General features: G+C 47.3%; 1 protein-coding gene across 1 annotated transcript in view; it reads left to right on the top strand.

The window, feature by feature from the left end:
- Nucleotides 1–14049, top strand: part of Slc5a11 (solute carrier family 5 member 11) — a 53927-nt gene extending 39878 nt beyond the window's left edge. The window contains exons 10-16 of the mRNA XM_050143374.1: nucleotides 1221–1356; nucleotides 5680–5787; nucleotides 6075–6225; nucleotides 8966–9134; nucleotides 11299–11514; nucleotides 12124–12292; nucleotides 13178–14049. Of these exons, the coding sequence (XP_049999331.1) occupies nucleotides 1221–1356; nucleotides 5680–5787; nucleotides 6075–6225; nucleotides 8966–9134; nucleotides 11299–11514; nucleotides 12124–12292; nucleotides 13178–13380 (1152 nt within the window). The 3' untranslated portion in view covers nucleotides 13381–14049. The remainder of the gene's footprint in view (nucleotides 1–1220; nucleotides 1357–5679; nucleotides 5788–6074; nucleotides 6226–8965; nucleotides 9135–11298; nucleotides 11515–12123; nucleotides 12293–13177) is intronic.
- Nucleotides 14050–17396: the final 3347 nt, after the last annotated feature.

The raw sequence follows: 17396 nt of genomic DNA, 5'->3' as shown, positions 1-17396 counted from the left end.
GGGGGATGTGGGGAAAATGGGGGAAACTCAGATGCTGTTGATGACCAGACATCAAAATATGGGGTTAAACCCTTACATTTGTTCACTTCTCTCCTCTTTTTTATTGTTTTTATTAAGCTATATATTTTTATCCACTCCCCGCCCTTCCTCCCCACTCTCCTTCTGCCCTCTCCCATGGTCCCCATGCTCCCAATTTACTCAGGAGACCTTGTCTTTTTCTACTTCCCATGTAGATTAGATCTATGTATGTCTCTCTTAGGGTCCTCATTGTTGCCTAGGTTCTCTGGGACTGTGAATTGTAGGCTGGTTTTCTTTGCTTTATGTCTTAAAGCCACTTATGAGTGAGTACATATGATATTTATCTTTCTGTGTCTGGGTTACCTCACTCACTCAATATGATGTTTTCTAGATTCATCCATTTGCGTGCAAATTTCAAGATGTCATTTTTTTCTGCTGTGTAGTACTCCATTGTGTAAATGTACCACATTTTCCTTATCCATTCTTTGGTCAATGGACATTTAGGTTGTTTCCAGGTTCTGGCTATGACAAACAATGTTGTTATGAACATAGTTGAGCACACGTCCTTGTGGTACGATTGAGCATCCTTTGGATATATACCCAAAAGTGCTATTGCTGAGTCTTGAGGAAGGTTGTTTCCTAATTTTCTGAGAAATCGCCACACTGACATCCAAAGGGGCTGTACCAGCTTGCATTCCCACCAGCAATGTAGAAGTGTTCCCTTTTCCCCACAACCTCTGCAGCATAAGTTTTCATCAGTGTTTTTGATCTTGGTCATTCTTACAGGTGTAAGACGGAATCTCAGAGTTGTTTTGATTTGCATTTCTCCGATGGCTAAGGATGTTGAATATTTCCTTAAGTGTCTTTCAGCCATTTTAGATTGCTCTGTTGAGAGTTCTCTGTTTAGGTCTGTACTCCATTTTTTTTATTGGATTATTTATTCTTTTGATGACCAATTTCTTGAGTTCTTTGTATATTTTGGAGATCAGCCCTCTGTGCAATGTGGGGTTGGTGAAGATCTTTTCCCATTCTGTAGGCTGTCGTTTTGTCTTGTTGACCGTGCCCTTTGCTTCACAGCAGCGAGAAATGCTTTTCTATAAATAAGATAGGCAGACCCAGATCTCAGTTCCACCAGTGAACTACACAGGGCCAGTGAACACAGCGTCCTCGACTTCCAACCACTTCCATCCACTCTGCTCCAGGTGATCGTTCAGCGGAGTCTGGCTGCCAAGAACCTGTCTCATGCCAAAGGCGGCTCCCTGGTGGCTGCGTACCTGAAAGTGCTTCCCCTTTTCCTGATGGTGTTCCCCGGTATGGTCAGCAGGGTCCTCTTTCCAGGTGAGGAGGCTTTTGGGGGCAGCGGTCATCGTCTGTATGCAAGTCTCAGGCTCTAGGCAATGTTCTAAACGAGGCACTCACTGTCCCACAAGAACAGGACAAAAGGCCTGGCCTGGTGACTGGATGGAGGTCTCCCCATCTGTCTACTGACTTCACACTGCTGTCCAGCACTGACACAGCACACAAGACCCACTGGTATTCCACGACGAGGGAGCAGATGCTTACAGGGAGCCTGACATTGTATTCTTCCAACCACAAAGTAGTCTAAGGTTATGTGGCTTCACATGCATGCTTATTCCCACAGAACAAGTCACGTGCCCATGCTTTAGGGTTGAAACTCAGTGTTCTGATAACTTTGGTCTGATGGAACCCCTCCTGTGATAGTAAATATCAGGGGACATAAATAATCCTGCAAGAACACACACACACACACACACACACACACGCTTTTCTTTTTGAGACAGGATCTTACGTGGCCTAGGCTGGTCTTGGGACTTCAGATGCTCCCACATCTGCCTCTCAAATGCTGGGATTACAGGTGTGCACCACCATATTTGGCTAGCTATTTTTCTTCAAATGCAAACAAGAGGTTTCTACATATGCACAAACAATACTTAGTAGGGTAATGTGACCCGGAGTCTCTGGTGTCAGGAGCTGGTGATCTACACAGAACAAATCTGTTTCTCTTTTAAACAGTGAGCATTCTTCCATAAGCACCAAGGCTGTTACTAACTCAAAGGAGACCATAATTCAGAAAGCATCATCCCATCCCTTATCCCTGCAGGTTATACCAGTGGTTCTCAACCTGTGTCACATAACAGATTATGTGACATTATGACTTAAAGCATTAGCAAAGTTACAGTTACGAAGTAGACATGAAATAATTTTATGGTTGGGGTCACCACAACATGAGGAACTGTATTAAAGGGTCACAGCATTAGGAAGGTTGAGAGCCACTGAGTTATAGATGCAAAGAAAGAATAGAATGACTGGGTAGTGGTGCACACCCTTAATCCCAGTAGAGGTAGAAGCAGGCAGGTCTCTGTGAGTTAGTGGCCAGCCTGGTCTACAGAGTTAGTTCCAGGACAACCAGAACTATACAGAGAAACCCTGTCTCGAAAAGCCAAAATAAAAGAGTAGGATGCATGACCATTCATTAACCAGTCCAGTTAGGTCTAAATCATTTAGAATCTTGAAGAATGAAGGGGGAGTTGGGGGTAGGACACCAACCACGGTGTTGAATTCCGAAAGCTTGCCTCTCCAGCCTGGATGGGGATCACAGGTCATGCCTCCATGCAGAGGGCACACAGCATGGGAAAAACATGAGGGGGCAAAGCCTGAGATCTTGACTTCTTGGTGACTTGATGGAAAGCACATGGCTGCTGAGTGAAGCCTGACAGATAACACCAGACGTGGTTTAAAGCAACCGCATTGGCTGCAGACCGGCTAAGGGTCCTGCGGATAGACAAGCGCTGATGGTGGGCTTCACTCTGGACTGCCTATGCTTGAACCTTACTCAGCTCTGCCGCTCAGGAGCGATGTGGCCTTGGATACATCATTTAACTTCTGTTTCCTTTGTTTCTTCATCTCTAAGATGGGTGGGAGTGAAATCTATGTCAAGTGAACTTGTTGGGTTTTTTTTTAAGATTTATTTATTTATTATGTATACAACATTCTGCCTCGATGTATGCCTGCACGCCAGAAGAGGGCGCCAGATCTCATTACAGATGGTTGTGAGCCACCATGTGGTTGCTGGGAATTGAACTCAGGACCTCTGGAAGAGCAGCCAGTGCTCTTAACCTCTGAGCCATCTGTTATGTATACGTAGTTGGTTAACTAACAGGTAGCAATGCTATTGAAGAGTGTGTTAATTATCACAGGGCCTCTGGAGTCAATTAAAACTTAGTTGAACCAATCAATTTCACCAAGGTGAACAATCTGTGTATGTGTGCGTGCAGATGCGTGTGCACAGCAACGGTTGACCTTACTTTGTGAAATGGCCTTACTGACCTTGGTGCTCACTGATTCAGCTGGACTAGGGGGCCCTGAGCCCCAGGGATCAGCCTGTCTCCACCTCCTCGGCACTTGGATTACAGCTTTACGGCACTGTGCTCAGCTTTACTGGGTGCTAGGCACCCAGCTCCGTCCTCATGCTGTGGAGTAAGCACTTTACCAACAGGCCACTTCCCCGATCCAGGACAGACTACAGGAAGAACACCGAGTTCTTCACTGGGCGCGATTTGTAGACTTTGCTCCAGTCACGTGCCCCATAATTGAAGGGTAGGAAAACCCTTAGTAGGAAAAACCCTTCGGAGTTAATGATTAACTAACTGTCTGAGAGGACCCTGCTCCTTCCCAGTCTGTGGAGAAGGGGAGTCTCCCCAGAACAGAACGAAGCTACACAGGTTTGAACCTCAGCAGTGGGAGGCTTCTGTGCCCCCAGCAGTGAGAATGTTGAGTGTTTTCTTATCTGCTGGTTTCCTCAAAAGCTCTTGATTTTTCTGAGGGGTGGGTGGGGTGTATATATATGTGGCATATGGTGCATATGGTTTTACATGTGTGCAGGCACACATACATATGTGTGCATGTACATGTGGTGGCCAAAAGTTGATATGGTGTGTCTTCCTCAACTACTGCCTTATTTTTAGTAAAGACAGGGTCTCCCAGAGAACCTGGAGCTCACTGGTTTGGCTAGGACAACTGGCCAGAAAGTTCTAGTCATCACCCCATCTGCTTCCCTAGCCCTCACTCCTATTCTAGCATTACCAGTGTGTGCCACTGCCCCAAGCTTTTCATATGGGTGGTGGGAGCTCAGCTCAGGTTCCCATGCTTGTTCAGCAAACATTTTACTCACTGAGCTATCTCCCCAGCCCAATCTTAACCCCTTCTGAGGGACACATCCCAATGACCTAAGGGCCTCCTACTAAGCTCCACCTCTTAAAGGGCCCACCATCTCCCAATACTGCCACACTAAGTACCAAAACTCCCAACACATGAATCCAAACCACGCCCTAGCCACAGAGGTGCACTGTGGAGACCAACTAGAGAACCAGGGTGGGTAGAAATCAGAGCAGCGCTAAGGAGGGAAAAGAGAGGGGACTGGAGAGGTGGCTACTAATGTGCTTCCAGAGGACCTGAGTTCAGTTCCCAGCACCCAGGCTGGGACCCTTGCTGGCCTCTGTGGACACTGATATTCATGAGCACAAGCCTATATATGGACATATGCATGAACATATAATTTAAAACTACAATTTTTTTTTAAAGAGAGAGGAGATACTCAGAGTTTGAAGCTCACAGTGAGCTTGAATCACCTGAACCCTCTGAGCAGCTGAGGAAGGCAGGGAAGGAGGGTGGGGAAGCACCGACAGGGCTGGGGTGCAGCTCAGTAGCAGCAAGGTGGACGCCGGCTGTGCACAAAGCCCTGAAGTCTAGATCCAATGCCGAGAAGAAAAAAGTTAAGTGTTTATTAAGAAGTATCATGGAGGAACTTCACCACAGGTGTGAGTCACTATCCCCCTGTGGCAGCTGAGAAGATGAAGTCTGAGGGAGGACTCCAGCTATGACTCCATTTGGGGTCCAATGGCAGTGGCAATGCGTTCTTACTATGTCCTGTGTGATCATACTTGGAGGCTGAAGTTTTAATGTGCATGAGCTCAGCCAATTGTTATGCTCTTTTTTTTCCATTGACTTATTTTTAATTTTAGTATGTGTGTGTGTGTGTGTGTGTGTGTCTGTGCACACATATGTAAGCCAGTGTGCCCTGTCACCTGTGTGAAGTCAGAGGACAACTTGCAGGAGTCACTTCTCTCCTATAAAGTGGCACATTAGGATCGAACTAAGGTTGCTGGGCTTGCTAGCCCTTCCTTTACTTCTGAACTGTGTGTAGGTGGGGGGTAGAATGGAGGTACATATGTATGCATGTGTGTGCATGCTTCATGGAATCCATGCAGAGGTCAGAGAGAACATGTGGGCTTTGATTCTCTCCTTTGGCCACATGGGCCCTGGGGATCGAATGGGTTGTCAGCCTTGCCAGCCCTCTCGTTCTGACTGTGTGAAACTGTGTCTTAGCAGTATAGTTTTAGAGAACAGCCACACTAATGTTACGAGATGGTTACGTCATCACTCCCCCCCCCCCCCGCTGCTCTACAGATGGGCAGCGGGAGCCCAGAGAGCTGAAGGGGCTTGGAGTTGGGCTCTTTTCTGTTTCCCTCAGCTCTAAGCTCACAGACCCTTCTTCTGGTGCCGGTCTGGTTCTGGCACACGGTAGCCAGGCCTGGGCTCAGGGCCTGTCTGCCTCACTCTGGCCTTACATTTCCTCCATAGATCAAGTGGCCTGTGCTCACCCTGACATCTGCCAGCAGGTCTGTAGCAATCCCTCTGGCTGCTCAGACATCGCATATCCCAAACTTGTGCTGGAACTTTTGCCCACAGGTAATGTCCCCTCACCCCTGTACTTAGTCCCCTGAACCACCTAGAAAGGAGGATATTGTTTGGGTGCTGATCTGAGGTAGGGACAAGATGTAAGAGCTATGGGCACCCCAAAGACTAGATTTTTGGGAGGCCCACAAAGTCTTGTCTGACTACCCCACCAGAGGGTCTACTTCAGAGCTGGCCATCAGGATCAGCTAGCTTTAGGCCTGGGATGGCAGGGTCACAGGAGAAGGCAGAAGCGGTCAGCAGAAAGCCCAAGGCCTATAGACCTCCCTTCTGCCTCCCAGGACTCCGTGGGCTCATGATGGCTGTGATGGTGGCGGCTCTCATGTCCTCCCTCACCTCCATATTTAACAGTTCCAGCACCATCTTCACCATGGACCTGTGGACCCACATCCGGCCACGGGCATCTGAAAGGGAGCTCATGATTGTGGGCAGGTAAGGCCATATAGAGTAGGGACTCGGAAGCGAAAAGCCCAGATACCTAGCAAGGAGGGAACTGAGCTCACAGACAGGCAAAGCCAATGTGCCTGAGCTTGCGCAGCCTTTGCTGTTGACTCTGCACGAGTTAGTCGCTCATTCAGGAGATGCTCCGTGAACACCTGCTGTGTTCCAGTACTTAAAACACTACCTAAAAATGTTCCAGCATTTAAAAACAGTCCTCCAGTACCGGAGCACAGCACCAAAAGATGTGCACCTGTAGGCACGAAGCTAGAGGTGGGGAAGAAGTCAAACAGATGATTAAAGCCCTGATGAGTGTTCCGACTGGGAATCAGGAGACCTAGACTTTCAGACGGGAAGCACCAATCTGGGTTGGGATCTGGGGGATGGTAGGGAGTAGCTGAGTAAGACTGGGGGGCGGTGATTTCTATTCCAAGACTCCCACAAAGTCTTGACGTCTAGTAGGAGAGCAGAAGTGAGCGTCATGAAAATGTAATGGAAAATAGACACAAATAAGCTGCTCCTGCCACACAAAAAGATCCGTGTAGAGAGATGTCTCAGCCATGTGTCAGGGAGAGAGGACTTAGACATGACCCTCAATGTTAATCCACTAAAGAAAAGCCAGATGCGCTGTACCTGATAACTTGAAAAGCACCATTAAAAAGATATAAAGATAAGTCATAGACTGGACAGAATATTCGCAAGTCACATTACAGGCTTAAGAATGTGTAATCTAGAAAATATGAAGAATTCTTGGAACATAATATGACCAACTATGAAAACAGCTGAATAAACATTTCACCAATGAAGATGTAGAAATGACTATGAGCCTGGGACAAGATTCTCAGCATCATTTATTACACGAGATATCACTACATCCCACTAGAATGCCAGTAACAGCCAGGCATAGTGGTGCATGCCTATCACCCCAGCTCTTAGAAAGCTGATGCAGGAAGACCTTGAGTGTGAGACCAGCCTGGACCACATAGCAAGTTCTAGCTGTCCTCACATGTTTTTTTGAGACAGGGTTTCTCTGTAGCTTTGGGGCCTGTCCTGAAACTAGCTCTTGTAGACCAGGCTGGCATTGAACTCAGAGATCCAGAAATCTGCCTGCCTCTGCCTCCCGAGTGTTGGGATTAAAGGTGTGCGCCACCACAGAACTCCTACACACTGCAGATGGGATTATGAATGGTTCTATTTAAAAATAATCCTACAGCTTCTTAAAACATAAAGCATAAACTTACTCCATGATTCAACAGTTCCCATTCCTAGAAATGAGAATATATGTTCCAAAGACTTATACCCAGATGTTTATAGACGTAGATAACTGTATCCAGATGTTTATAGAAGTAGTTTACTGTATCCAGATGTTTATAGAAGTAGATAACTGTATCCAGATGTTTATAGTAGTTTACTGCATCCAAATGTTTATAGAAGTAGTTTACTGTATCCAGATGTTTATAGAAATAGTCTACTATATCCAGATGTTTATAGAAGTAGTTTACTGTATCCAGATGTTTATAGAAATAGTTTACTATATCCAGATGTTTATAGAAGTAGTTTACTGTTGCAAAGAAGGGTGCAGGAATTCTGTCCACTGGTGAAAGACAATCCATGGGAAGAAGTGGTGTGTTCATGATACACTTTTCAGAAGCAATGAAAGGGTCAGGTGAGATGGCTCAACTGGTAAGGATGCTTACAATCAAGCTTGATGACTTGCATTTGATACTCAGGTACCACATGGAGAAAGAAGAGAACCAATTCCCATAAGTTCTCTGACCTCGATGTGAGGGTCATCCACCCTGAATGCCCCCTATAAAGTAAGAATTTTTTTTCCAGGCAGGGTTTCTCTGTGTAACAGCTCTGGCTATCCTAGAACTCACTTTGTAGACTAGGCTGGCTTCAAACTCAAAGAGATCTCCCTGCCTCTGCCTCCTGAGTGCTGGGATTAAAGGTGTGTGCCACCACTGCCTGGCCCAAAATAAGAATTTTAAAGATTTATTTACTGTGTATGACTGTTTTGCCTGCATATATGTCTGTGCACCATGTGTGTGCCTGGTGCCCTTGAAGGCCAGAAGAGGGCACCAGATCCCCTAAAACTGGAGTTACAGACAGTTGTGAGCTGCCATGTGGGTATTGGAACTTGAGCCCCGGTCCTCTGGAAGAGCAGCCAGTGCTTTTAACCGCCAAGCCATCTCCCCAGCTCCAATAATTTTTTAAAAACTCAATGAAGTATCCCAGTGAGTTAGAACACACACGGATTCCCAGCCCTTGAGAGGATGAGACAACAGGATCATATATTTAAGGTCAGCCTGAGCTACACAGGAAGTCCCTGTCTCAGAAAGGAAGGGAGTATGAAATATGGGTGTGTGTTACCCCTGATATGGACCTCAAAGACCAATATGCAGCCGAGTGAGCAGCTGAAGGCCACATTCCGTATAGCAGAGAGCATTTGTAGGGAGCTTCAGGAGAGGCGAGCGTGGAGGGAACAAGCACATTCATGACTACTCAGGGGCAGCAGAAACAAAGAATCACTGGAGAACATTTGGCATGAGGAGCGTGCTCAATGTTGACAGTCATTTGGGCTGCATAACTGCAAATTCAGTGAAGGGCACACACAGTATCATACGCTTAGGAGGGACGGAGCTCGTGTAACTATGGCTCAGCGAGGCTGCGTGATCAAGGGGGGAAAGCGGGTGTTCAGAGGGGACAGACGCGTTGCTCTCTCTCCTCACAGGGTGTTTGTGTTTGTGCTGGTGCTGGTCTCCATCCTCTGGATTCCTGTGGTGCAGGCCAGCCAGGGAGGCCAACTTTTCATCTATATCCAAGCCATCAGCTCTTACCTGCAGCCGCCGGTGGCTGTGGTCTTCATTATGGGATGTTTCTGGAAGCGTACCAATGAAAAGGTAAATCTGGGATCTGGAGAGATGGCTCAGCAGTTGGGAGCAGTGGCTGTTCTTCCAGGGAACCTGGGTTCTAGTCTCAGCACCCATATGGCAGCTCACAACTGTCTGTAACTCTAGTTCCGGGGGATCTGATACCTTCACACTGATGCACATAAAATAAAGTCAAATAATTTTGTTTAAAAAAGATAAATCTGGATTGGCAACATAATACCCAGGTACTGCCCATGAGCACTGGGAGAAATGGTAGGGAATGGTCTGGCGAGGGGCCTGCCTGTGTGGGCTAGACTTGGGTGTCACCAGGGAGAGTGAGTTCTGTGTTGGAGACATAGGAAGGGGCTGTCAGGCCTTCAAAAGATATGATGGGAGTTTTCAGACGTGTCTTCATGTGTTTGCTTTTTTGAGTCAGGGCCTTCCTATGTATCACATGTCTATTTCTGTGTTAAAACATCCTGACAAGAAGCGACATAGAGGAGAAAGAGTCTCCATGAGCCTGCATTTCCAGGTCACAGTCCGTGGTATGGTCAAGGTAGCAGGAATTGAAGCAGGCAGTCACGTTATATCCTCATATCACATCCAGTCCAGAGTTGGGAATGTCTGAGTTTTCTACTGGTGTGAAGAGACACCATGCCACAGCAACTCTTTTTTGTTTGTTTGTTTTTTGAGACAGGGTTTCTCTGTAGCTTTGAAGCCTGTCTGGAACTAGCTCTTGTAGACCAGGCTGGCTTCGAACTCACAGAGATCTGCCTGCCTCTGCCTCCCAAATGCTGGGATTAAAGCCATGCACTACCACCACCCAGCTCAACACAGCAACTCTTATCAAGGAAAACATTCCATTGGGGCTGGCTTACAGTTCAGAGGTTTAGTTCATTGTCATCATGGTGGGAAGTATGGCCGCACACCTGCAGACATGGCACTGGAGAGGTAGTTGGGAGTTCTACATCTGGATCTGCAGGCAGCAGGAAGACACTAGGCCTGGCTTGAGCACCTGAGACCTCAAACCCCGCCCCCAGTGACACACTTCCTCTAACAAGGCCACACCTCCCAATAGTGCCAGTCCCTATGAGCCTTTGGGGACCATTTTCTTTCAAACCACCACAGGGAGGGTGATGCAAACACGCTGAGTGTTCAGCTAGTCCAGGACTAGCCAGGCTAACTAACATAGCCCAGGACCCCAGAACAGAGAATAGCGCTGTACTTTCAGGCTGAATCTTCCTATATCAAGACAATTCTTCCCCCACGCAGGCCCACCGTCAAGACAGTCCCTCACTGAGCCTCCTTCTCAGATGATTCTAAGTTCTGTCAAGCTAACAAAACTAACCATTACACTCAGGTTGGCCTCAAACTCACATCCTTCATGCCTGAGTATGGGTATCAGAGGTTTTAACCACCATACTTGGCTTCATGACATAACTCTTGGCATTAGTAGAGAAGCCAGAGTAGAAGGGAATGAGTGTGTCAGTGTAATCAGTTCACTATAGTTGGGCATCTACATCTGCTGTGAGCTCAACCAGACTCAACCAACAGCAGAGTGAAAATATTTAGAGAGAGAAAAAAAAGCCCTGTCCTTCCTGAGCAAGTACAGACTTTTTTTTTTCTCATGTTAACCTATAAATCAATGGTTCTCAACCTATGGGTCATGACCCCTTTGGGAGTTGAATGATCCTTCACAGGGGCTGCCCAAGACTCCAGTAAACAGATATTTACATTAAGATTTGTAACAATAGCAAAATTACAATTATGAAGTAGCAAAGAAAATAATTTTATGGTTGGGGTCACCACAACATGAGGAACTGTATTAAAGGGTCGCAGCATTAGGAAGGTTGAGAACCACTGCTCTAAATAATATAATGTACCAACTATTTACATAATACTCACATTGCACTGGGTAATCTAATAAAGCATATAGGTGGGTATGCATAGGCCATGTGCAAACACTATGCCGTTCCATACAAGGGACATGAGCAGCTATGGACTCTTATCTATAGGCCCAGGAACTGATCCTTCATGATACCAAAGGCTGACTATATTTGTAGGAGATGAACAGGTACATAGCTCTGAACCTTTGCAATGGAGTGAGCATCGTGGGGAAGACAGACTCTTGAAATGGTTTCTTCAAGCTTTGCTGCCCTTGGTGTCCCTAAGATGGCTTTGCTCTGGTTTGCAGGGTGCCTTCTCAGGTCTGGTCTTGGGTCTGCTGTTAGGACTGGTCAGGCTGGCCCTGGACTTTGTCTACGCGGAGCCTCGGTGTGACCAGCCCGATGAGCGGCCATCGGTGGTAAAGGACGTCCACTACCTCTACTTCTCCATGATTCTGTCTTCTGCCACCCTCATTACTGTGTTCACCGTGAGCTGCTTCACAGAGACGCCCTCCAGAGAGATGGTACGTTTGGGCTGATGGGCAGAGCCTCTGAGACTCATCCAAAGTGACAGAACAGGGACTCCAGGTTTAAGCAAGACGATTGAATGTTCAGAAAGTCCAGAGTGGGACTTTGGGGACATGTCGATGCAGAACTCAGAACTGGTCACCAGACTCCATTTCTCACTTCTGCTTTCAATTCCCAGGCCCATGGGGAGTCAAGGAGTCCCTAGGGCTGTGTCCCTGCCCTACCCCACCCCCTTTTCTTAACGCCATTAAGTAAAGTCATAAGCATTCCTAGACCTGCTTCTTAGCAGCTCCAATCAGCTCCGGTGCAACCTTGTCCTTGAACCAGAAGAAAGATTGAGCTGAAGGGCCGATCTGGTGACCCACATAGTACCCTAGGGCTAGAACAGTTAGATACCAGTGAGAGGAAGCTCTCAGAAGATGGGGGAACCGCAAGAGGTACAGCCTTGGGCTCTGAGGAGTGGAGGGAATTGACAATGCTTGGAGGAGAAGGCACTGCGAGCAGTGTCCAACATGAAGGCTGAGGTGGATGCTGGGTTAAGGGAAAGGAGGGAAAAAAAAACCCGGCAGCTTCCATCTGTGTCTCACAGTTACCTCTCTTCTCAGGTCAGCCGCCTGACTTGGTTTACTCGTCATGAGCCTGTGGTCCAGAAGGACCCGGTGCCACCTGCAACCCCTCTGTCTCTGACCCTTCCTCAGAATGGGACTACAGAGGCCACCAGCACCAGCATCCAGTTGGAGACAGTTGAAGAGACTAAGAGCAAAGTCCATAGCGGTGAGTTGTCTCTGGTCTCGGGTATAGGCGAGCTTATGAAACATTATGCATGCAGATCTGTTAGATCACCACCCAAAAAAGGGGGAAGGTTTTGAAATCCAGCATCCCCTGGCTCTGATACCTTCCCCGCCTAACCAGAGGGGTCTCTCCATAGACACACAAACAGCACACCTAGAGCCTAGCAGGACTTCATGCAAGCCTAAACCATAAGCTGCAGCACTTCTGCAATCTTCAAATTACTTATTTCAGGCTAGCTCACTTTATAAAATGTGAGTTAACATTTTATTGGATATTTCACACGAGATTTCCAAATTTCCATCTCTTGAATGATGGGAAAATCTTGGGACACCAGGCTTCCATGTTGACATGGCAAAGCTATAGAACTCCATGGTATGAAGAATCAGATTACCATTAAAAATATAATTGGATACTAACCTATGTCAACTCAAGTTAAGAAACTCCGCAGGTATTTTTTTCTTGAGCCTCCCCCCCCCCCCCAGTGCTAGGGTTTGAACCAAGGGCCTCACGCATGCTCAGTCATTCAGTCGGGAAAGCAGGAAACTCCAGATCACATTTTTTATATATATTAAATATTTAATTTTTAAAACACAGGTTAGTCATGTCACATAAATAGTTCCAATTTTAGGTTAGCTGCTGTGGCCAGCAGAAGTGTCATGTGTGATGAATAAGAATAATTTAGATGCTGTCCCCTATAGCAAAGTCTGAAGTGCTAAGACTCAGCAAGTCACATAATTTAAAACCTGGGGAGAACATATTTCTTTATAGAGGTGAAGACACTGTCACCACATTCCACGTCTCCGTTCAAGAACGCATGTTGTCAGTCCTCTTCCTCCTCTTGACCTTCCTTTGCTGGGTCCTTCCTAGACGATGTGACCCCCAAGCAGTCCAAGGTGCTAAAGGCTATCCTGTGGCTCTGTGGAATGGCAAAGGACAAAGAGGAACCCCCAAGCAAAGCAGAACCTGTCATAGCTTCCTTGGAGGAAAACCCCTTGGTGAAAACCCTGCTGGACGTCAACTGCCTGCTGTGCATCTGCTGTGCCATCTTCCTGTGGGGCTACTTTGCCTAACGCAGGGTGAGCCCTGGACTCGAAGCTCTCTGTGTGTTTTCAGTGCCTTGTTATTTTTTTTTTTAACAATAGAAAACAGAATGATAATAAAGCTTGTGTTTGTTTACCATGAAGCTTCAGAGGTGCTGCTGATGGCCCAGTTGGCATTCTCTTCTCGAAAGGAACGGCTGGCCCTGGAGCTCCTCTCACTGTGGCACCTGCTCCTGCTTAGACTTTATGGGAAACACACCTGTGTGCCGTGCCCAGACACTTCACGCACTGAAAACCACATGCCTGGAATCCCAGCCCCTTCTGAATTAGAACTCCAAGTTTGAGGCCAGTTCGGGCTACGTGGCAAGACTCTGTCTCAAACAAAACAAAACAAAAACAAAAACAACCCTCCCCAAATGAACAACAAAACCCCTAAGTAGTGGTGTTCTATAATTCCGAGCACCTGGGAGGTAGAGGCAGCAGGAACAGGAGTTTAGGGTTAATGTCAACCAGCCTGGGCAACATGAATATAAAACATAAAAGGAAAAAAAATGAAAAAATGAGATAACTGTGTGCACTTCTCAAATTCCAGCTTAGTGGCTGGAGAGATGGCTCAGAAGTTAGGAGCCCTCACTGCTCCTGCAGAGGACCACAGCTTGTTCCCAGGGTCTCCTAGCAACTCAAGCTCCAGGGATCCAATACTCTCTTGTGATCACTTCCATGCAGTTGCATGCATGCACACATACACATGGACACACACATAAATAAATAAATAAATAAATAAATAAATAAATAAATAAATAAATAAAAATAAATCTTTCTACAACATTCTGACACCAGACAGCTAGAAGGATCCATCTGCACAAAGCCTCTGACTGGTTGGGGACAGTCATGTCAGGACTTTGTTCTGTGTGGAGCCCTTCTCTGGCAGCTTCTCTCTTCTGGGCCCTGATGGGATGGCTCAACTGACACTTGCTGTGTGGACAGCTAAGAGCAATGCCACCCCTGAGGTATCCCAGGACACAAGCTTCCCAGACCTAATATAAAGGGATGATGGGTGTATCTACTTATGGGCCCCACCCCACTCTCCTGAGACTCCAATTTCCAGGAATTTCAAAGGTAAATAGAAGTCACTTGGCCACCTACTCATTCAGTGACCTGAGTTCCTAGGTGACAGTCACAGTGACAGGGGCCAGCTGATCCAAGGGGAGAGGTTAGCCTGTGCATACCTTTCCAACACTAATCCAAACAAAAGACACCCTAAGCCCTCCCAGACAAGCACATGGGAGGTTTGTTGCTAACATAATTCCTAGCCAGACCCATGCAAGTGGGTTCTGGCAAGAGCCCAAGATGACTTGGGAGGCAAAAGCGCTCAAGGGTCAACTCCACAGAGAAAAGTAAGTTTTCCTCTCCAGGAGCTAAAGGAGGACATGGGAAGGCGAAAGGACTTCTACTAGAGTCCCGCACTTGCTGCAATCCTAACCCCAGAGACCTCCACTGCCTCTGGTTGGAGTCAAAAGTAAGTTTCCTGGGGGTAGGGGTTAGATCTCACAGCTGTCATTCAGGACACAGACATCTCTCTCTTGAATTGCTGTCACCAGCCTTCTGACAGGCCATCCCACCTCTCTTTTGACCACTCGGCTGCCCCAGGCAGAGGGCAATCCTGGTTGACCAGGACTCCTTCCGGTTTCAGTTCTTACCACTCTCCCTTGGGAAGTCTAAGTCAAGCCACCCTCACATTCTCTCCTCTGTACCTACTGTAGATGGTGTGAGGGGGCCTCGGGAGTGTGGTCAAATATTGAACAAACAGGTCTTTACCCACACTCTTATACCAGCAGCCTCAACTAACTAAGTTCTACTCTATGATTTAGCCACGTACACAGAGACATCACTTCTGGAAAGTCTTCCTTAATCAGCACCCTCCCATGGCATATGCATTCAAAATGTACCAAGGGCCTGGGAAGATAGCTCAGTCAGCAAAGCACTTCTGTGTAAACATGAGGGTCTGGGAACACATCCCCAGCACCCCCCTTGAAAGCCAGATGTGCTAGAGAGACAGACAGGAGGATCCTTGGGGCTTGATGACCACCCAGCCTACTTGAATCAGTGAGTCTCAGGTTCAGTGAGACTTTGCCTCAGAACATAAGAAGACACCTGGAACATCAGCCTCAGGCCTCCACATGCACATAGGTGGGCTTACACACCTGCAAAAACACAAGTATACATAGATGTGAAATTGGAAAGGAAAAAGAAAATGTCAAGAGCAGGCCTGAGGCAGTGAACTCCACAGAAGCAGGACCGAGCCAGCGACCTGGGTTGGATCGGGCCTGGATGCTCCACGGGAGCAGGAGCGGACCCAGACCAGGGACATTTGCAGAGGCAGGACTGAGTCTGCAACCTAGGCCGGAGCAGACCTAAGACAGTGAACTCCACAGGAGCAGGTACAGGAGAGCAACTGCTTAGCAAGTGGGACAGAGCCAGAGACTGCTGTGGGTCCAGGTGCAAATCTGGAACCTTCAAGGGAGTACGCCTGAGCCAGGACCTCCGCAGTTAGGAATGAGTCTGGGACCTCTGAAGGAGTAGGTCTGAGCCAGGTCCTCTGTAGGTCTGGGAACACCCAAGTCTGGGACCTCCGAGGGAATAGATCAGAGCCAGAGATCTTTGCAAGACCAATCCCAAGCCAAGGACCTCCACAGGAGCAGATCCAGACCAGGGACATTTATAGAAACAGGTCTGACACGGCAACCTAGGCTAGAGTAGGCCTGAGACAGCAAACTCCAAGGGAGTGGAGCAAACCCCAGGAGCGCTGAGTGATGTCCTGGAACATGGAGTGACCAATGGGGTAACTAGAATCATGGCACTGACTGTACCATGAGGAACAACCATCTGAGTCTTGGACCCACTGGCACCTAGAAGATTAATCACCAGAGTCACAGACAGCCCCAAGTACACCAATTAGAGGAAAAGATGAGTAGACAAAGTAAGAACACATGCAACACCACAAAGAGCAACACAACACCAGTAAAATCTAGAGACCCCACAACAACAAGACTTGAACAACCAAACATAGATGAAGCAGAAGAAAATGACCTAAAAAATAACTTCAGGAGAATGTCTGAGACTTTTAAAGAGGAAATGAGAAATTTCCTCAAAGAAATGGAGGGAAAGACAAACAAAAAATTGGAAGATATCAGAAAATCCCTTAGAGAAAGCCATCACAGAGATCCCACTTGCCTCTGCCTCTCAAGCCTAGCATATTTTGTTTTGTTTCGTTTTGATTTTCGAGACAGAGTTTCTCTGTGAAACAGTCCTGGATGTCCTGAACTCACTCTGTAGACCAGGCTGGCCTTGAACTCACAGAGCTCCGACTGCCTCTGCCTCCCAAGTGCTGGGATTAAAGGCGTGTGCCACCACAGTCAGACCTAAGCCTAGCACTTTTAAAGATTTATTTTTATATGTATGAGGGTTTACCTCATGTATGTATGTGTACCACTGTGGAAGCCAAGAGGGCCTCAGAACCACCTCCTCAACTGCACACTGGAATTACAGATGGTTGTCATCAGCCATATGAGCACCGGGCACCCAACTCTGGTCCTCTGCAAGATCAGAAAATGCTCTTAATCTAGCCCCTCCTTCTGCTCTGGTTTTATCTCATGACTCCATCTTCCTCTGACTTGAACCCTCACTGACTGAACTTATCAACACCACCCCCATTGATGCCGTCTCTGTCACCCATTCTCTTCACCCCTTCTCACTGATTCCTCCTCTGGTTGATTCCGTCTCCCACCTCTTGCTCTACCTGACACTCCAGCCTCATCTCCCCAGCCCTCCTCACAGCCACCCCTTCTTCACGGGTCATCCACTTGAGTGAGCTCGCTCTCTCTCTCTTTTCTCAAGTGCACTCTGTGCACAAAGAATGAGCTTAGATGTGGGTAGAAAGAACGGAAACAAGCTTGACGAAGCACTCCCCTTATCAAATACAGCCTTGTGTGTCATTTGTGGTGACCTTTAATGTGTTGGCAGGTGGAGCTGACGTTCAGAGGTCC

This window comes from Alexandromys fortis, unplaced genomic scaffold (genome assembly GCF_014885135.2).
Source record: "Alexandromys fortis isolate MF-2015 unplaced genomic scaffold, M_Fortis_MF-2015_v1.1 scaffold_45, whole genome shotgun sequence".
Taxonomy (NCBI): Eukaryota; Metazoa; Chordata; class Mammalia; order Rodentia; family Cricetidae; genus Alexandromys; species Alexandromys fortis.
Note: the sequence above shows the minus strand (reverse complement) of the source record. Positions and strands in the feature narration are given on the sequence as shown.